Here is a 22,278-nt window from a genome sequence, read left to right on the forward strand (position 1 = left end):
TTGGCTCAAAAAATGCTTAATTGACATGACATATTGTTTTGGAGACAGTATTGTATATTATTTTATATTGGTTTATATTGGTTCATGTGAGTGAATTTGACCAGAACTTAATTTCCTCTGGTTGCTTGATGGGAATTGTAAGAAACTGTAACATGCTGTGTGATGATGAAGGATGCAAGTGCATAAACTCAGTGCTTTTTTTAATCAGGTGAATCCAATACTCATAGTCATTATCCATAGCAGAGGTCAGTAAACTGGTAGGCAGGGTTATCAGTGGAATATCCATAATTATAAACACATACAAGCAAGGGTCTAGACACAGTACAGAGGACATGCAATATAAACTAGATTAGAATTGCAATACTGATGACAAAACTACACAATTAGACAAGGAACATGCAACTAGCAACTGCAATAGGCACAATTAGAGGCCCATTGGGGAAAGAATCATGCTGCCCCATACTTGCATTTCAGTGGAGGAAGAGCAGCGGACAGACAGTTAAACACCAGATTTTTGCCATATTCGGGCTTCTTCTGCAAGGCCTCCAAGGTATTGTAATATACCAAATAATCAGAATTATATCTAACATATTTCTGCAAAAGCTCAAAGTGTAGGTGCAGACAGTGCATCTATGACGTACAGAATCAGTTCTAGTATAAGAGACTGTATATTACAAAAAATGGGATAAGGAAAGGGGGATTATGGAGTGGATAATGTTCATACATCAGAACTATGTGTGAAATACTTGTTTCTGCATGCAAAAGCTGAGCAAATGAAGATGTGTCCTTTATTGAATGTATGAATTTTGTTTTTGCTTTTGTGTGGTTTTGAGATGCAGTTGGTCTGGAAACTTTGCTTAAAACGGTCAACTCTGGTTAATGATATGAACACAGTTGGACAAAGGTACATCTAAAACCCACTCTAGACTGTATTCCAGATGACTGTATGTTGTTGACTCTCAAGTGCCTATTACAGGGTTTGGCTAAAATTTCTCCTGTTACTAGACTATAGCGTGAGTCCAGTGAGATAGCCACTTGAGTTCATTATGTTTGAGTGTATGTGGTTATTAATGTCATCCTGCCCCACTCAAAATCTATGGTCATAAGCAGCTGCGGGGAACATGAGGGTATACAATATGCAGTCAAAACTAAGCACAGATGCACACATACTGTATAGACCACAGATCAATGAGAGGATGGTCCAAGAACAAGACCAGGAAGCAAAACAAGCTGTTCACCGAGGGCGGTTGATACAAAAACAGTCCAGTTTTTGGGCTTCATTAAAACTAATTGAAACTGCAGCTCTAATCTTTGTTACTCATATAAGAAGTGCCTGCAGGAATTTTTGGGCTTCGAACAAAAATTGGAGATAAAACCTTATACTGTTGTTCTTTTTAACTCTTTCAGAGCTACATTTACATTAAGACCTGTATTAGATAAATGCAGATAATATTGTTATTTAACCAACCAGACTAAGTTTTTCCTGTCATTCAGCAGAAACTATGATCTCCAGAGTGAATAAAAGGCATTTGGATGTTTCTTTGGTAGGATACCAGGCTAGTCAAAAGACATCATATCACCATATCTTTTAATTATATTATATATAAGTATAATTTCACAGCAATAAGAAAACAAACAAACAAACAAACATATAAACAAGCAAACAACAACAAAACCTGTGACACTTCCTATTGGCTTCAAAAATTATTTATTTTTATTTCTTATATTATATAAACAATAAACACAAAATGTAAGACAAGTCTGTAAAAAAACATTTTTTTAAAATTTTTTTTTTTACAATTTTAAATATTAAGCACTTCCAGTAATATCAGCTGCTTCCAGTCAGATTGTAATAAAAAGAATTACGACAAAGGCATCCACAATATCTTCAAAAATTATATAGTGACCTAATTTAATCATTAATCACAATATTGATATTATACGATCATACTGCCCAGTCTTATGTAAGACTCATGAATATTCCACTGATGACGCTAATGAAATGAACCAAAATTGAATTGAATATAAAATGAATCAAGAGGGGAATAATTTTGACAAAAATGCCTGTAGAGAAGGAGGTCAAACCGACAGAGTATGTTAAGCTTTTAGGAGATTAAATCGATGACTTCTATGACAGTAATCATGTTAATAATGTTGATGATACCAAACTACAGACTTCTGTTGGGTTTAAGTACAGAAATGACAGCAGGTTGAAACGATCGATGAGATGATTGAGCCTTAAAGCCTCTCATCTTTGCTGAATTACCTGCTCTCTGCCATTAAAGAGATAAAGTGTGCAAAAGAGCTTATATAAAAGTGCAGTGGCTCAGTGTGTTCTGCTGCTACTCGCTCTAGGCTGTGTGTGTGTGTGTGTGTGTGTGTGTGTGTGCGTGTGTGTGTGTGTGTGTGTGTGTGTGGAGATGGAGGGCACTTCCTACTCTAGTGCCCTTTTCTTTCTCCGTCCTTCCTTCAAGGCTGAGATGAAACAGCAACCAATGATGTAGCCCGTTCCCTCCAAGTACAGCAACGTCTGTCAATGTACCAGGTCTCATGAGAGCTTCTGCAACTGCAGGCAGACTGATGGATGAATGAATATTGATGAAAATGTAGAACATGGTAATAAATACAAAATCTATTACAAACACAGTAAGAGGTCATTCCTTTGATGGTGTAAAAATATAAAGCTTGTCCTTGTTACTATAGTAACAGCCAATATCTTATACAGTGTAGAAATGTTGTACAAAATCCAGAAATATCAGAAGACCCCTAAGAACCATACTCTACAGACCACTGGATCGATCTAAACACACTGAGGTCACATTGTCACATTGTTACATGTCAAACCTGTATTTGATTTCAGTTGTGCATATAAAAGTAGCTTAGTGGTTAGAACATTCGCCTCACACCTCCAGAGTTGGGGTTCGATTCCCGCAGCTCTGTGTGTGTGTAGAGTTTGCATGTTCTGCCCGTGCTATGGGGGTTTCCTCTGGGTACTCCAGTTTCCTCCCCCAGTCCAAAGACATGCATGATTGGCATGTCTGTAGTGTGTGAATGTGTATGTGATTCTGCCCTGCGATGGATTGGCACCCTGCCTTGTGCCCCATGCTCCCTGGGATAGGCTCCAGGTGAGGATTAGTGGTGTAGAAAATGGATGGATGGATATAAAAGTGGCCCAAATTGGAATGAAAAATTTGATATGAAATGTATTTTTGCTGCTTTTACACTGTCATGAAGATGACAGATCTGCATCACAAATAAGGAAAAGCTGGGGATGTTTTTGCAGTATGTAGTCATCATGTCTGACATCTCAAGTGCTCTTATCATTAAAAGCTGCCTTTCTGAACATTCCCGGACTAAAACATAAGAAAAGTGGTGATAGTGGGTTGCAGATTTTATTCTGCAAAAATCTGAAATTCACTAAACGTTAATTAATGATCTGTCTCTAATCAGTTTAAAAAACAACCCAAAACATGCATTTGTACTGTAGCATTTAATAATAATAAATAAAAGCTATGTAGCTATTATAACTACTGTGGCATTATTTTGTCTTTTGCACATTGTATATCTTTTTGCACATTGTATATCACATTAATACCTGTTTATAATTGAGTATATTTTTTAGGAGTGAGAATGAAGACTGATTATAGCAGATTGTGTGTGTTTGCACAGATGTACATTACATGCTCAGTGAAGTCCAAAGGCACACGTCTGGCCAAGCCTGTTGTCTCTCTGAGCCTAATATGCCTGGCTTTCCTGACCGGAATAAACCGTGTGGTGGAGTATCGGAATCACTGGAATGACGTCATTGCTGGCTTCATCATCGGGGCGGCCATCGCTATCTTCATGGTAACATTTGTCTGGTGATTCCACTTTGATTGTAATAATAATTTTTTTTTTTTTGCCCAGTTTAATTCTTTATTTTACCCAGTTTAGTTCTCTCCAGTTCCCAGTTCTAATTTTCATGTAATTCATTACCAGGTAATATTTTTTATTTAATCAGATATGATTTTTTTTTTAATTTAAATATTTGTCCATCAGGATCTTTTTTCACTATTACTGCCAGTTAGTTGGATAACTCAATTTTAGGGATTAAAATAAGTATAAACATAGTTCTCCAACTTTTGGACCCTTCTTGGTATTATCTTTTTATTCAGTTGTTCTGGCCAATTACAAAAATGTCATGCTGAATGAAAGCTAAAAGTTGAGTCAATAAAACCGCTGCTTTCATTGGGAACATAGAAAAATGTGCAGCATAAAATTCTTCTCCTTCAGGATTCACAGTCACATGTGGAAGACAGATTTGTGCCCAGTCATAACCTCTATTTGAATGGGTCACTGGGTTTTTATTTCTGTGTCATTTTGGAGTAAATGGAAATAAATTTGTTTGAATCAGAAAATCATTATGTGCCAGTTGTACAGAGTAAACAGGGAATTTGTTCTGGCATGTCATAGAATTAAAAATTAAAGAAAAAAAAAAGTTTATTATTATATTTGGGTCAGTCTCAACCTCAGACACTCTATGCAGGGGATATAGAATGTCTGACATCATTTGTAGGCCAAGACCTTCAAGATGTTGAAGGTTGCAGTCTGATAGGGTTTCTGCAAGTTTCTGGAAGGAAAATAAACTTATGATCACCATAACTCAATGAACTTTTTGTATCAAAACATGTCACTGGATTAAAAAAAAAAAAAAAACACTGAATCCTGTTTTTAAAAATGATTCAGGAGTATTGTGTGAAGCACTTAGTGGTGAGTAAACAAGATACTTTCACATGCTTTCTGACAGGCTGTGGGAAAAGTATGATTTTATCTGCCTTGTCAGGTAGATTGCCTCATTCTGGGAAAATAGGCAGTTCTTGGTCACATTTATTGATGAAACGTGTACCAGACACTGTAGTGGCGCTAGAGGTTTGGCATCTTTCCTCTCACATGCTGTCTGCTGTACATCCCCAATCGATTTGTGAGATATAATCTCTCTAGCAGGTCCTGGGTTTGGTTTGCATTTAGGATCCACAGATTGAAACCTTGTTTTACTGAAGGGACATGTGTACTTTAGTGAACCTCAGGGCTATGTCAAAAGGAGTTTAATGATCTCAGTAGCGCCACCCTTGGAGAACAGATCTGAGGGGAGATTTCAGGCAAAGAGCAACCTTAAAGACACCCGTGAACCAGACCTATGGGTGGTGCCTACAGACAAGCATCTGGTGACCGGGTCATCCTTGTAACCTGGGCAGGTTCAGCCCAAAATGCTGTCATGGCACCATCTTGTGGATACATAAGCTGCAAGTTGAAGAGCCAGGTGAAATGCCAGTCAGGCAGCATGCATGTGATTGATATTGGACCAGATTAGACCCTTTAGTGCATAAAAATGATGCACAAAAAGGCTGCTTGTGCTTTAAACTATCCATGATAACAATGTGTTCAACATCTCAGTATACTGTAAAACTGATTAAATCATCTCTGAAAAACCTATTGGTTACAAACTAGTCTGAGTACAAAGCTAGATATTCTAAAGTAACTGTCTTCCTGTCTTTTAGCTACTGAAGCTATAAAACAAAACCAGGGATAGTACCATGTCCTCATTCTTCGTGCTTCTTTCTCTATCACACTATGAGTCCCTAGATCCTTATCACTACTTTTGCTAATTTCAACAAGAGAACCTGACCTCATTTTTTAAATCATATCTTCAGAATCGATTTTACGCTGTGGCCTGGAGAGGTTCAGTTTCATCACCACAGAGCCACATCTCAGGAGTTCCCCAGAGCTCAGTTCTTGGGTTACTTTTGTTCTTATATACTAAATTACTGACCTCAGGACTTGTTTTACCACTGCTCTGCTGATGAAACAGAGCTTTACAGGTTGTGGTAGCTCACATTCTGAGCTTGTTATTAGAAGATTATGAGTTTAAATCCCGGGACTGATAGAGAACAACGGCTGAGCCCTCAAGCAAGGTACTTAACACTACTGTGTGCTTGGATTAAATTCTGTCTAAAGTTGCTTTTGGTAAAAGTATCTGCCCAATGATTAAACATACTTCTCTTTTCTTCCAACTGCCTTCCAGAGTCTACTAGAAATATCACACAGCCTTTCCAACATCTCTTTTTTTCATTGTGCCTTTTGCTTTTGGCACATTTTATGTCACTCTGCCAAGTGAGTCAATATAAATGTAAATGATCTGCACATACCTAATGGGTGCTCCTCCTCTCCCACAGTGCAGTTAGCAGGGAGCAGCCCCCTTTATTGTGGGTAGATAATTAGGTCAAGAATCTAGAGGTAAACGATGTGCACTCGTATAGGACACCCGAATGAAAGTGAAATGCTGGAATTAGCTTTTGATATATTCTAAATAAAAATAAAAAAATGACATCTTGCTTCAATATAGGACAGCTTTGAAAGGGAAAAGCCAGAGTCATGGCTTTGACCAAGCGTTCTTCTCAGCTTTAACAAAGCACCATGGTGCCAAGACAACCAAAGGTCAGTGTGTAAAGTGTTCACGAGTGTGTGTACAGTGTGGGAGCTGTTGCTTGGTTGATTCATGCTGAGAGAAAATAACATTGCAGGTGGTTTTGGGTGGAAAGTGTTTCCCTTGAGACTGTGAAGCATGCTGATCCATTTCTCCAAGTGGAGATGAAAGGTTGGGTAATCGGGAAATAAGAAACTCAACAGTTTCAGGACCCTAATGTCACATGGTATCAATTTATAGCAAGAGTATTCAACTAAAATGAAAATAAGGTCCAGTTACATGAAATTCATTGTTCAGAAAGGACTGGATAGGCAACTAAGCAGAACAAATGCTGACAAGAGTTACCTTTTAATGTGCCTAGTTTCTGGTTATAAATAAGACAATTTTAGATTTATTTATTTATGTATGTATGTATGTATGTATTTATTTATTTATTTTTGTAGTAGTAGTGGCGCTTCACATTACTACTTTTAACTAATGCCACAGACTCTGAACTGATGAGACACATCTAAAAAATGTGAAAAATCTATGAAATTCTAGGAAAACATTCCCCTCCCCTACCTAAAGTCATTAGCTAGTCTATAGTCCACTGCATAAATGCATGTGACTAGATAAGCTGTAACAGAAAATCTGCTACAGAAGCTGAGCTAGTGCATAATCTGCTAGCTCATCAAATGTTTATTGGCTCTGCTACAGTATTTTTTCAAGTACTTGGTTTGATCCACTGAAACACTTTGCTGGATTTGTATCCGGACTGTAATCTGTCAGTTTACGACCCAGATCTATGGGCTCAGATTCAAATCAGTTTACTAGTTTCCATATTCCAATAGACTCCCATTCTTTAAACCGAACACTATTTTTTTATTAAAATAATATGTTTAGACTGAATCACAGAGACTATACGTTTACATGCACATTCACATTCACATTAAGGTTCATATTAAGGCAATATTCTGATTCCCCAAATTCTGATTCCCACCCCTGGAATACACCGATTTTAATTGGAAATTTGTTGCATGTAAATAAATTATTCAGAAAAGTCCACTGAAAGGAGATATATGTGCATGCTCAGTCTGCAAGGAATTGTGGGTGCTAACAGATCCTTAGCTGTAGGCTAGGTATTTAGGAATGTCACCTCAGGCATACTTACAACAACCATGTATAAAGGAATATTCTGATGCCTGTACTACGCATATAAACACTGTATTCGGAACATGGCTGCAATCCGACTATAGACCTTAAACGGAATTTGATGTGCATGTAACCGTCATTGTATCATACTGAAACATTTTTTGATCATATTGTACTGGATCACTGGCTGCTTTAAGTGCTTCATTTTTGGTTCTTTGATCACGGGATCAATTTGAATGGAAAAGTAGATGACTAGAGTGCTGAACAGCAATCTTGTGCAGAAATAGCTGTAGATTGTAAAGCCTACATTGAAGAGGATGATAAATTGCTGCATCTGTATGAAGTTGACCATAGGGCTTCGTGCTGTGCTCCATTTAAAATCATCCCCCACTATCTATTGGAACATTGCCCATATCGTCCCTGCCTCACTGAAAATTTTCTTATTGTCGGGATAATGGATAATTATGCTGTGGGACACATAGTGCTTCATTTAGGGCAACTATCCATGCGAGGGACCCTACAAAGTTACATAAACCATAATTCATGGCTTTTGTCAAAAGGAGCCAACGGGTTCATTCACAGATTGCTGCTGGGTCTCTCTGGAGGTTTAAAATGCTGTTTTTCTCTTTGTTTTTTTGTTTATGTTTGTTGAAGGTGGTTTGCGTAGTGAAGAACTTCAAAGGAAAATCTCTACTGAATGAGATACCGCCTGAGGAGAATGTTTCCAGCACTCCCATGCTTGGAGAGCCCAAGATGGAGAAATACATTGTCTCACAGGTAAAGCATTGATGTAACACTGGTTTATCATCAGTATTGTAATCAGAGTTGGATTCCAGTTATTTTTGATGAAAAAATGTGCACCATGCTCTTTCAGAACCATTTCAGAGTGAGAAGTACTGTAAAGATGGCGTGATTATTAAACTAAATGTAATCAGGTTTCTTACTGTTTTGTCATCAGTATGCATCGATTGTAGGTGTTAATATACCTCTTTCAGATGATTCAATATGTATGCAGATATGTAGTATATAGTAGAATACAAAAATTATATTGTTAACGAAATAAGGATTCCGATGTACTGACCTGATGCGTTTCAATTCAGACCAATAAAATTCACTTTAGTTCAATTTAAATTTAACTTGCATATGTTTGACTCAGTAAGTAACAACAATTTCAAACATTTACTCTCTTTATTAGTACTATATGAATTATCTATAACTATAGTACATTCATTCTCTACAAATTGTTAGGTATTGTAGAGGAGGTGGATGCAAGTGCAGATATTTTATTATGTGTATAAACCAACAATCAGAAACTGTGAAAACAAGAATCATAAACTACACTCAAGACTGTGGCACACACGACAACAAGCGCTACAGCAAAGCTTGAGAAGGACTATGTTTACATGCACATCAGTATTCCAGAATTAATTAGTATTGAGTTATGTAAATGCTAAAAGGAGTTATATACACATGCTCAGCCTACAAGGAATTGTGGATGCTAACAGATGTTTAGCTGTAGGCTAGGTATGTAGGAATGGCAACTCAGGATAAACGGATGCATTTATGTATACAGGAATATTCCGATGCATGAACGCATATAGACATCATATTCTGAATACAAACCGAATGTAGCTGTGATTAGTGATTAGTGACAATGTGACATGCTGGGGTTGATGGGTAGTGTCGTTCTGCACCCACTGGCGTTACCATGACACACAAATCTTAATTTTTTCATATAGCACTAAAATGTTGCCAACTCAATATTATGTCTCTGGGTTCCAGCACAGCTGTTATGTGTCTGAAATTACATTTTCATTTTCTCTAATGCTATAGAAGTGCATGTCCTTGCAAATAGAGTAACCAAAACTGCTAAATCTAGCATCACTTGTCACACATGTAGGTGCAAGCTCCCCTCTGGTTAATGTTATCCCATGCCACCTTAGTAGGTGTGTAGTAAGGTTTATGGTGCTGTCAGAATATTTTATGGCAGCGTTTTATAATATAGCAGTGATTTTCTCAAGATTCCCCGAGCTTTTATTGCATTCAACGTAGTTCCAAATTTTTTATTTAATGCTTAAGATGCTCTCTCTCTCTCTCTCTCTCTCTCTCTCTCTCTCTCTCTCTCTCTCTCTCTCTCTCTCTTGTTTACACACATATGCATAAGGCAGCGTGTTTCTTTTTCAATGGTAGAATAATTTTTTTTAAACCTTTTTCCTTTTCAGTTTGAGCCAGATCTATGCGTGTAAACCATTGCATATCAGAGACTGCAGAGACTGTTGGATCAATTTTTGTATTCAAAACATTTTTTTTCTCTATACTCAATTGTGATTTTATTAAAATGGCAAAGGAATTTTAGAACATTAAAGCAGATGCCCAGTCTTATGAAACACCATTGATAGATATTCATAAAATGAGGATGAAAATGAAAATGAGTATGTGATTATTACATAACATTACATTACATAATTGTTTCAGACATTTGGGGTCATCTTTATGCATCATCTGTTCAACTTACTCGAGGCAAGAGTGTGTTTGTCTGTGTTGCAGCACTAATATCACTTCCTCCTGGGCAAAATTATAGAAATTAGAATAAAAATGCAAATCTAACTTGTGCTTGTGGAAGAGAGTTAATTAATACCTGCTTTGAGGTTCAGATCTTTATTATTGCTGTTTGAAAAGAAAATATAGCATAAATTATATCTACTGAAGTACAGTATTTAGCCTTCATGTAAATTTGTACTAAATTTTAGTCATTCTGAACATGATCTGACCAGACTTATTTTAGCCAGAATCAGTATAATAATCCTTAAAACACATGAGATAAGATAAAATAAAATATGTACTATGTGACAACATCGTGATATAATGACAGGGAGAATCATGTTGATGATTATTCTTTAACAGCATATCCTCAAGTTATTTCTCTTACACCAAAAGTAATGCTGACAGTTATTTATTTATTAAAGCACATCATACTTTCTATCCATTTCTAGTTACATTTAATGCTGTGGAACATCCGGGAAACAAGTTATTTGCCATTTTCATGTAGTTATAAACACTTATTCCCTCCCCTTATTCCCTATTTTCTTTCATTTTTATAGTTAATAAGGCAAAAAATCACAACTTGTCATGTTACCCTCAGTGGTGTGTCAGGAAACTTACAGCTTTACCTCTAACTGTTACAAAGCATGGACACTGTATACTTCTTCCAAATATACTAAATAAACGTCTCGTCATAGGAAACTAAACCATCTGTTTAAGTGGTGCAGAAGTGCTAGAACTACTGCTGTTTTAGAAACTTAATCACCATCTTCTTACTAATTCTGCCCTGTGGTATAAAGTGGTTTAAAGTTTAACATAAAAATGATACTTTTTACATTATCATTATCAAAGGTACAGCATGTACATTATCAACGGTACAGCATGTGCATTATCAAAGGTTCAGCATGTACATTATCAAGGGTACGGCATGTGGCTTTAGATTTTTTTTAAACCAGTATGGCCTACTTGATAAAGAGGTGAAAATTGTAGAAACGTGTGCATCTACATTATTCTGATAAACTAATAACGAGTAAAGCGCGTTCTTTTTAAAATTGTCTCGTCCATTTCCCAATTAACAGATTAATTGAACCATCACACTGCGACTGCAATGTTATGTAGCACTTAATGACGTTCTTCTTGAAAATGTTAAGTAATAAAAGTGTTTACTTAATGGGATAATGGGTGTGATGTTCTAATCACTATGATAATGGGTTTTCCATTTGCTATTTTATCTTTACTCTTCTACCCCTATAAAACATAAAAGAGTACACTCCATTTTGTATATAATATAACAAATTATTTGTAATTATGTGTAGTTATGTTTATTATTCAGCGAAGTTGCATTCAGTTAAATTGTATTAGGACATAGCTGCTTTAATGAGAGACAGACAGCTCAGGATCAGATCCTCTAGATCAGTACTGAGCAATCCTCATGTACAATGCAAGCCTCAACACTCTACTTAACCCTTAGGGATGTGCATATTCGTTACGCCGAGGGCTTCGTAATGCATTGTGCACTAGGCTTATAGAGAAAGCAGTGCTTATTCGGTAGTCATATGATGAATAGATCAATGTGACTTCCCCAGATTCATTCTGTATTCATATTAGGGTGAGTGAAAGGGCGTTTAGAGGAAGCAGCAGGCAGTCCATCAAGATTATCCTACTGCCAAAGACAAACTGTGTGTGCCTGCAGTGCATGGCTAGCATTCACTCTGTAATGGGTTACGTCAAGGCTACGTCGTTTATCTTGAAAATTTTAAAGGCATTTGTCAGAATGTGGGGTGACTCTCTACCCGGTATTTGGCTTAGAAACTGTGATAATACTTCATGAAATTAATTGATTATATTAAGTACTTCCTTTGTCATTCCATTACTGATGACTGATAAAGAACTGTGCATAATTATAAAGCAGCTTTAATATGAACATGGTGTCTGCTGATAAAATGTGGTTTAAGTGAATAGACATAAATGTGTTTTTAAATTGGTCTTGAATGCAGTTACTCCTGCGTTTCACGTGGATAATTAATATCTGGACACAAAACTACCAGCTTGGGTTCAAAATCTTTACGCAATTAATTATAGTACTTTATTAGAGCTTATAAAATCTGTACCAAATTGTCATGAAGTGGGAGAGCCTCAACAGTTCTCACTGCAGAACCAAAAGTCCAGGGGGTGGAGCTGGATTTGATCCAACTCCATTAGTAAGCATAACCCTAACCCTAACACTAACCCCAAACCCACAAAATGCTGTACAACCTGAAACAACACATTAAACACACCTATCCAGCCTGAAACATACTCCACCCCCTGGACTTCTTGACTGACTCACCCAGCTACGCCCAGGTAGGAGGGGCTGGAATCAGGTCTGATTCCACCTCATGGACTTTTTGTTCTGCATGTACAAGAGGGGAGCCAAAAATTCTCTGAATTCAAGTGTGGTGTGCGCTCTTGGCATGTACACCTAAGCAGTTTTACATTGAAGTGCTTAGGTGTTTATGGGAAAGCATCAGGAATAAACATCCGGACAAGTGGTGCACCCAGAACTGGATCTTGCACCATGACAGAGCACCTGATCTTGCTCCTTGCGACTTCTTTTTGTTCCCAAAATTAAAAATGAGACTGAAGGGGAAAAGATTCACCACCATGAAACATGATGACAGAAGATGACTACAAGTCACAAGAGTATTACAAGGAGAGTACCTTGAAGGGAATTAAAGAAGAATGCTGTAAGTTTTATAACACTTTTTTTTTTCTTAATTCCAGGAATTTTTGGGTCCCCCCTCGTATAGATGCAGTTTTCTTCAAATCCAAGTTATTAGGCAAAATCAGGCAGAGGTCAATCAATTGGACAAACAGAACACTGCAGACAAAACCGGATCAGAGAAAAATCTTCTAACAAAACAGGAAATCACAACACACACACACACACACACACACACACACACACACACACACACACACACACACACACACACACACACACACAAAACAGTTCTGAATTAGAACAAAGAAAGCATGAACCTCAAAAAGTGCAATAGAGTTTAACTGGTTTATGTGGGCAGAGTTCATGGAATCTAAACAGGAAAAAGGTGAGATAGTGTTCAGGTGAGTGTTAATATCAACTGGATTAGGAACAGCAGCAGTGGCTCCTGGCTCGGTGAAGATATCAGATGTAACAATAATAATAATAATAATAATAATAATAATAATAATAATAATAATAATGTTATAGCAATGTGTGAACAAACTTCCTGTTTTGTTTATCTTGTTTTCAGAGTCCTATTACCTACGCTGAGGTCACATGACGGCAACAGCATGAGAACGTCCCAAAATTCGAGGAAAACGCTGCAGCTCTTCTTGACAAACCAGTGCGATGTTATTTTTGAAGGATTTTTTTTTTACCATAAATTACTGCAGCACTTAGTATAAACCCAGATTTTCCTTGTCTTGTTCTTTTACCAAATGTAGTGCATATTCCTATTTTTATAAAGATGACCAGTTTGTATCAGCGTCCTTACAGCATCAGGAAGTAATGTTGCAAAGCGACAGAATATGTAGTGAATTTTTGTGAATTATGTGTAGTCTTACTGAAAACTTTTTGACATCAGTATATGTGTTAATAGATTGTGTGTTACATTACATCTGTGAATTAGTTTACGATTGTATGATCCATGGATTAATTTTACTGTCCATAAATAGATGAGTTAATCAGTGATGTACATAAGTAAACCATTGTCTGAGCAATACTTAAATTCTTTTCAGTCTGTCCATTGTGGGCTGTTGTTATTTGTCACATTATTAGTGTTCGTGATGACTGATAAAATGTTTTGTTGTTGATTGTCTTTAAACAAATGTTACATAAGGAATAAAACATGATGGGATGTGCTGTTATAGGAAAATAATCAATGAAAGGGGGTGTGATGCGGCTCATTGTGAAGCAGTTAGTCACTGTTAACACCTCAAGTTTTCCAAACAAAGTGGGTCTTAAAGTGTTTTATTCCTTTTATACTACATCAGATTGCCAAATATATATTTTTTTATTAATTTAATGTACAACACATCGTACATTTTATCTGGTCATTGTTCAATTTAATGTTATGGGATGTCTGTGAAACAAGTTAGTTCCTGTTATCATTTATGTTATAGCAGCTATAAACATATATTCATTCACCAGCCTCTTTTTTTCATTTCTTTTGAAATTAGTACGAGGATTAAACAACTAATAAAGACTAGTTAAAAAGCTCAAAGCCAACCAGCCTGAAGACTTTCCAATGTTGGAAAACTTAAGGTTACAGCTTTATGTCTGACTGTTACAAAGCGCTGACACTGACGACTCCTTCCAAAAATACTAACACATGTTTTTATACACTTGTTTCTTTTTTTTTTTTTTTACAATCTGTTTATGTGGCACATGTCATACAAATCTCTGTACTGCAGACATTATACCGTATTAGAAAGAGTGTGTTAATATAAACCTTGCAGCCAGAATTACTGTCAAAGCTGCTGATGTAGAAAATCAATCGACATCTTATGACCAATCAGAATTGAGAATTTAACAGCACTATGGTATAAAAATACTTTTGTTGTGGGTTTCCACCATATGTTTAGCAGTGTGTTAAAAGTTGTGAACACAGCTAAGTAACATTATTGTACAGATTTCTTTTTTTTTTTTGGCAGACTGTGTAAGAAAAGTGATAAGTGGCAGCTAAGATTGATTTTGGTGTCATCTTTAGAGACAGCGGCTCAGCCAGGGCCAGCACATTCAATTGACTGGAGACTAAAGAACTCACAAAAGATTAGACACGCTCAGATTTTGAACACACGGTCCAGTCACAGTGAACTGTGTGTGTGTGTGTGTGTGTGTGTGTGTGTGTGTGTGTGTGTGTGTGTGTGTGTGTGTGTGCAAATGTATGTGTGTGTGTTTACGTCTTTCCTGTGCTCCACATAAACACAGGACGACGTTATTTTATCAGCTGAGCCTTGTCAGACAATCTGCAGTTTACCGTTAAATGATATCTTTACCTTAGAGAGAGATCTTACTGAGACAAAGCTGTTTATCATCATTCTTAATCCCTGATGTGTCACTCACATCCTGCAAGGCCAGAACATGGTTTATTGCACATCTGAGTCTAATATGTCTATCTTTCATGTTGGAGTTAGAGATTAGGCTTAAAATACATTAGTCAGAAATCTTTTCAGGGGACAATAGCATTTGAACAGACCATGTTAAAAATAGGCACCATAATCAATATCCTAAAACAGGTAAAGTGGGTCAAAAAAAACCCCAACAACCAGGAAACACACTCTGTTCTCAGAAACTCTGTATTCAACTATATTTAGGCCCAACACACATACACACACACACACACACACACACACACACACACACACACACACACACACACATATATATATATATATATATATATATATATATATATATATATATATATATATATATATATATATTAATTGCAGAATGTGTGCATTTCATTTTATTTGATCATGTGTCTTATATTAAGGTTTTTTTTTAAACATGAATTAAATCAAGACAAAATCAATTCATTCAGATATTATGCAAATCAAAAGTAAAAAAAAATTATAATCAATTAGTTCATGCAGTTTCCACATATTTATATTGATTTATATTTGTTTAATAAATAAAATATGCATGTTATAATGTTAGAATGCATAGAATAATATTTTGATAGTTGTTTTTTTAAAATAAATTTTCTTTTATTATTTTTATTATAGTCCCATTGACCAAGGAACTGTGTGTATTCCCATAATGCATTGTGTGTGTAGAAATGGCAGTTACTTGGACTACAGCATTCAAATGATTGTGTAATGAACATCCTATGATGTCAGATTTTGGCTGTTCGAGTTGATATAGAGTGTTGGTGATATAGAGTGACAAGTTCCTCATGTTGCTTGTACTCTGTTGTGGATGTGTAGTGACTGCTAAATTGTTGTTGCTTGTGGGAGTATACAGTCCAATTCAAATAAATAGTAGCTTTATATAGAAGCTAACTAATAAAAGACAAATGAAATAATGGAGTAATCAGTGTAAAAATAGGTTGTTTGATTTACATTAAGTAGTACATTATATACACAGCTAGTACACGTATACTAGCTGTGCACACTCATCAGTGGCACCAATGGGCTCTATGCTTTATTTTTCTTTATAATGTTTCTACACATTTAATGAGAGGTCATATATGACAGGTTAAGATGAAACCACTTTTTTTGTGGATCAAACTGTAAATAGGAACTAATTGCAGCTAGGAATTAAAATTGTAAGTGGAAAATTAAAGAACCATTGGACCACACACCATAAGATTGGTCCCAGGAATAGTTTGAGCCAGCCATTTCAGTGTGTTGTTTTTCCATGTCATACCTAATTTGTGTAGACATGAGAAAAGCTCAGTTCAAATGGTCACTGATCACACTTTTGCTTCAATTCTTGTCACTGAAATCACAGCTCAATGTTGTACACAAACAGAGAAAATGAATGATTGCCTGACACTTTATCGCTTGTTAGTGTGAACGTATGGTCAGATTTAACACCCTTGGTTCAACTCATCAGTTAAACTCACTCATCAACTCATCCCAAGTAAGATTTGAAGCTTGGGCACACTTAATAAACATGAAAAACAAAACAAAACAAAACAATAATAAGAATGGATTCTATGCATTCTAGTGATATGACTTTACAGACATCTACAGTACTAGAAAAAAAAACACTGGACATATTCTCTATAGTACAGCCTAGATTAGATTCCCTTACTACTGTATATCCTGTCAATTTACCACACTCTATGTGAAATATGTGTGTATGTATTTTTGTGATTTTCATGACAGATATTTGTGTGTATGTTGTGTGATAGACTTCTGTAGAGGCCAGAGGATTGGATTCATGTTTTCTATTACCATGTTTATGTTTTGAAGAGTATGAACTCTTACAGGCCAGCAATGAGATTTTCCTACTGAATTCATAAATAAATTATATTTCATGTCAGAATCAATTTCATGTTTCTGTGTTTAACACCAAATTGCTTTTTTGCTATCTATAACTAGTTTTTGCATGTCTCCTCAGATTTTTGGAGGGTTTCCCCCCTAACCACTCAAAACACAAATCAGACAGAAAACAGAAATGTGGAAGAATTACAGTAATTCATCTAGAACAGCAAGCATATTGCTTCATGATTTATGTTTCATATTACATGCATCAAGTGATACAAACTATGCTACAACTCATGACTCATTTATGTTCATACTGGAGTGCCTGCGTTTAAAAAACAAACAAACAAACAAACAACAAAACACTTTTAACTTGCTGGGATCCTTTGGCAGGTCCATATTTATTTATTTATTTCTCATCTCCAAAAATGTCCTGTTACTGTAACTGTAGTTATGCAATAATTCAAAGTAGATACTAATAATTGTATAATAAGTTAAGAAACAACCTCCATCCAACCATCCGTCTTCTATACCACTTATCCTTTTCAGGGTCATGGGGAAACCTGGAGCCTATCCCAGGGATAATCGGGCACAAGGCGGGGTACACCCTGGACAGGGTGCCAATCCATCGCAGGCACACTCACATACACACACCCATTCATACACTACGGACACTTTAGACATGCCAATCAGCCTACCATGCATGTCTTTGGACTGGGGGAGGAAACCGGAGTACCCGGAGGAAACCCCCACAGCACGGGGAGAACATGCCAACTCTGCACAAACAGGGCCACAGTGGGAATCTAACCCCCAACCCTGGAGGTGTGAGGCGAACGTACTAACCACTAAGCCACTGTGTGCCCCTAAGAAACATAATAAATGTATAAATGTAAAAAAATATATTTTAATGGTTTACATTTACATTGGTTCATATAGTGTTAATTTGAGTGACATAACTGACATTTAAATTATTGCGTAATAAAATTAACTATAGTATTATATCTTATTGACCATTACAAAGCACTGACAGTGAGACTTCTAATGTTTTCCTTTGTTAAATACAGTATAACACATTTTTATTCCATGTATTATTAACATTAGATTATGTAGATTGTCTGCCATATACAACAAGTAGCAGTGAATGAGGTGTTACCATAGAAACAGTAACATGCATTATATGGCCAAACGTTTGTGGACACCTGACCATCACACTCAAATGTGCTTGTTGAACATCCCATTCCAGATTTAGCCCCAACTTTGCTGTTATAATAACCTCCACTCTTCTGGGAAGACTTTCCTTTCGATTTTGGAGCGTGGCTGTGGGGATTAGTGTTCACTCAGCCATAAGAGCATTAGTGTGGTACTGATGTTGGGCTAGGAGGTCTGGGATGCAATCAGTGTGCCAGTTCATCCCAAAGGTGTTAAGTGGGGTTGAGGTCAGGGCTCTGTGCAGGACACTCAAGTTCTTCCACTCCAATCTTAGCAAACCATGTATTCATAGAGCTCATTTTGTGCACAGGGGCATTCTCATACTGGAACACGTTTGGTTCTCCAATTATGTGTTTCCATCTTTGTGGCAACAGTTTGGGGAAGAACCACATATGGGCGGGAGGTGTCCACATACTTTTGGCCATGTACTGTATTAGATGAAGCACATATCGTTAGAGTTGCTGTTGTAGAAAATGATTCAACACCTTCTGACCAATCAGATTCTGGTCTTCTGACCAATCAGATTCTGGTTTCTGATCAGATTCAATCTTGCAAGCCAGACTTCTAAAATTTTCAAATGACTCTGGAAAATTTGTCAAATACAATTAGTCTAGAGCCTCTTCCTCTCACAGAAAGAGGTTGTTTGGCTGACATGGTACAACCACAGACCATTTCATGTAGCCTGTCAGCAAACCTACAAGGATATCTCTTTTATTCACAAACTTTGATGTGACATTTTATTTTTCAATCCAGTGACTTTGCTCTGAAATGTTTATTGTGTTGCCTTGTTCAAGAATTTATTACTGAAAACTAGTGCATGGAAGAGCTGATAGTGAATAAGATTGCAACCTTCAACAACCTAAAACATGTGGCCAGAAATTTGGACAAAATATATCACACACTAAGTAGCATGGGTCTGAGACTGTAACATATTGCTAGAGGTCAGATGTGTTTAGCATTCCTGAGCCCTGTGCCAGTTAGCTAGTTAGCTGACTAGCATGCAGACTATTAGCTAGTTAAAATCTGCCTGCATTTACTGTGTCCTGAAAGAGAAATAAATCTGTTTAGGGTTGTAGCCCTCATCTACAAAGCACAAATTAGCTAGAAGGTTACTAGTTAGATACCTAACAGTGTAAATTCTGTATATCATGCTCTTATTCTCATTCCTCGTTGTGTCACAGATTTGTGTAAACGACTCACTATTTGCCAATGGCTCTGTTCTGGAGACTCAAAGTAAAATGAGGAACCTTGGAGTCATCTTTGATGCCAGTCTTAAATTTGATTCTTTTGTACAGAGAACTATCAAGGCATCCTTTTTTTTACCCCAGAAATATAGCAAGATTGTGCCCTATGCTAGAGTTCTCTGTAGCTGATAAACACGTTAGTTGTCTCAGATAGATTACTGTAACGCCCTTTTAGCCATAGTTTCTAAATCCACACTTAATAAGCTCCAATACGAACAAAACTCTGCCGCCAGGATCCTGACTGGGACCAGGACATGCAATCATATAAGTCCTGTTCTGGAGTCCTCACACTGGCTCCCAGTCAGGTTCTGTGTTGATTTTAAAATGATGATGCTGACATACAAGGCATTACATGGCTTGACTCCTGATTATTTATCTGCATTGCTAATCCCTTACACCCCAAATCACAGACCACGCTCCTCACAGTCTAATTTGTTGACTGTTCCACAAACCTGCTGGGTGACAGGGCCTTTTCTGTCTTTGCTCCTATCCTTTGGAACTCTCTTCCTCTTGAACTTAGAGAAGCTCAGACCTATGACATTTTTAAAGCTCAGCTCAAGACATACTTTTTTTAAAATTAGCATTTGCTTGCTGATGTTAATTTTTGTTTTTTATTTTTTATTTATTTCTTGTGTTATGTACTGCTTATTTTGTGTACAGCACTTTCAGAATCTGCTGCTTTTAAAGGTGCTCAATAAAATAAAGTTGTTTATTATTATTATTATTATTCCCAAATGTCATGTCCTATTAATAAATCTTCATGAGCATGACCTCACAGGTTGACTTCTAATAAGGACTCTAACAAGAATGTGATGACTCACATGCATGCTGTTTTTAAATAAAGAGCATAATTTGAGGCACAGTATGTGTAGTGTTACGTATGAAGTGTGCTGCCAGATCAGTTGTGGAATTTATCATTGCATCAAACAATTTCAGAGGAGCAGAGATTATCTCCTTGTGAAGGAGAAATGCTGCTCTTGAATGAATGAATGAATTAATGGAATTGAAAGCCTTCTAATATCCAAAAGGAAGAATTGATAAAATGCCTATTTGACTCCATGTTGCTGTCATTAAGCTACCTCACATTTATATCTATTCACACTTTATGTAAATTTAATTTACATTCAACATTCATTATTTATACTCATAGGTTGCTTTGGTGGTATTAAATTACTCATTTCTCTTTTTATTTACCCTTTTAATAGTATATGGAATGTTTACTGGTTGTCATATTTAAGAAAAGCTCCATGCAAGTTTAAAGTTTAAAAGTCCAACGCTGATATAATATTTAACCTTGCCTAAAAAAAGAAATAAAAAGAACTCGGACGCATTTGTAACTGGGATGTAGTTAACAGCATGAAGTAATAATCTAAAATTGCCACACAGTTTAACAAGATGTCAATTTGCATGGATCTGTGTGCATGGACGCTTTTAACAAAATGAGAAATGTGTATTGCACTAAACTCTGTTATGATTGTACAGAAGCAGTGCTCTTTTATTGCCTTACTACAGTTACCATGGTAACAATGGGTTAAGGGTTTACTAGCCCAAAAAGAACAATGGGATGAGGTCAGATTTAGAGCTATAACCTTGTACATGTGTGTTTCTGTGCATCTCTCTCTCTCTCTCTCTCTCTGTGTGTGTGTGTGTGTGTGTGTGTGTGTGTGTGTGTGTGTGTGTGTGTGTGTGTGTGTGTGTGTGTGTGTGTGTGTGTGTGTGTGTGTGTGTGTGTGTGTGTGTGTGTGTGTGTGTGTGTGTGTGTGTGTGTGTGTGTGTGTGTGTGTGTGTGTGTGTGTGTGTGTGTGTGTGTGTGTGTGTGTGTGTGTGTGTTTGTGTGTGTTTGTTTAGTGGTTAGCACGTTCACCTCACACCTCCAGGGTTGGGGGTTCGATTCCCACCGTGGCCCTGTGTGTGTGGAGTTTGCATGTTTTCCTCGTGCTGTGGGGGTTTCCTCCGAGTACTCCGGTTTCCTCCCCCAGTCCAAATACATTCATGGTAGGCAGATTGGTGTTTCCAAAGTGTCCATAGTGTATGAATGGGTGTATGAATCACTGCGCCCGGGGGCCATCTTCAGTCGTCTTGACTCAGTCTTGCCACTGGATCATGGTGGTCACCGGGAAGTGAGAGTGAGACCGATGCTGTGCAAGTCTTCTTCACTTTAATCCAATTCATGCGCAAGTGGAGTTCCAGTTTGTGTTCTCCATAATGGAGGCGGAAATGGAAACTTCGTCGAAATCGACGGATGAACTCCTGTGTGTGCGCGCGTGTGCACATGTATTTATATCTTGATAGGTACTAAATGACCCTACAAAGTTAAGAATATCTGACAATTTTCACCTTATGAGGACATTTGGCTGGTGCCTACTAGGAAACCTCTTGTTTATTTATGCCATGAAATAGGAGGCTGAGACAGATGCAGTTGCAGTTGAGTGTTCTTTAACTGGAAGGCAGGCAGACAAACGAAAAACATTATGTAAGATCAAAGTCAAAAACAGGCTTAGGTCACACGAAGCACAAATAGAGTGAATAGGGCTAAGGCAAAAACAAGAAAACCAAGAAGCTAGCAAAAGTCAAACCTGAAACAGTGAACACAGAATTATAAGGCTTGGTAAAGCCAGATGCAACAAATAAGCTGAGATTTTCCTTTTTGTGTGTGTTTGTCAAAGTCCAATATCTAGTGCCGGTGGTGATCAGTGTCAGGTTTGCATGCTTTATAAATCAGGTGACTGT

At 37.0% G+C, this 22,278-nt stretch overlaps 1 protein-coding gene across 1 annotated transcript in view; it reads left to right on the top strand.

The window, feature by feature from the left end:
- The window catches only part of plppr5a (phospholipid phosphatase related 5a), a 34,278-nt gene extending 20,023 nt beyond the window's left edge, over positions 1 to 14,255 (top strand). Inside the window, exons 4-6 of the mRNA XM_017490434.3 lie at positions 3,670 to 3,846; positions 8,249 to 8,371; positions 13,411 to 14,255. Coding sequence (XP_017345923.1) covers positions 3,670 to 3,846; positions 8,249 to 8,371; positions 13,411 to 13,440 — 330 coding nt within the window. The 3' untranslated portion in view covers positions 13,441 to 14,255. The remainder of the gene's footprint in view (positions 1 to 3,669; positions 3,847 to 8,248; positions 8,372 to 13,410) is intronic.
- Positions 14,256 to 22,278: the final 8,023 nt, after the last annotated feature.

The sequence above is a fragment of the Ictalurus punctatus genome, chromosome 17 (assembly GCF_001660625.3).
Source record: "Ictalurus punctatus breed USDA103 chromosome 17, Coco_2.0, whole genome shotgun sequence".
NCBI lineage: Eukaryota > Metazoa > Chordata > Actinopteri > Siluriformes > Ictaluridae > Ictalurus > Ictalurus punctatus.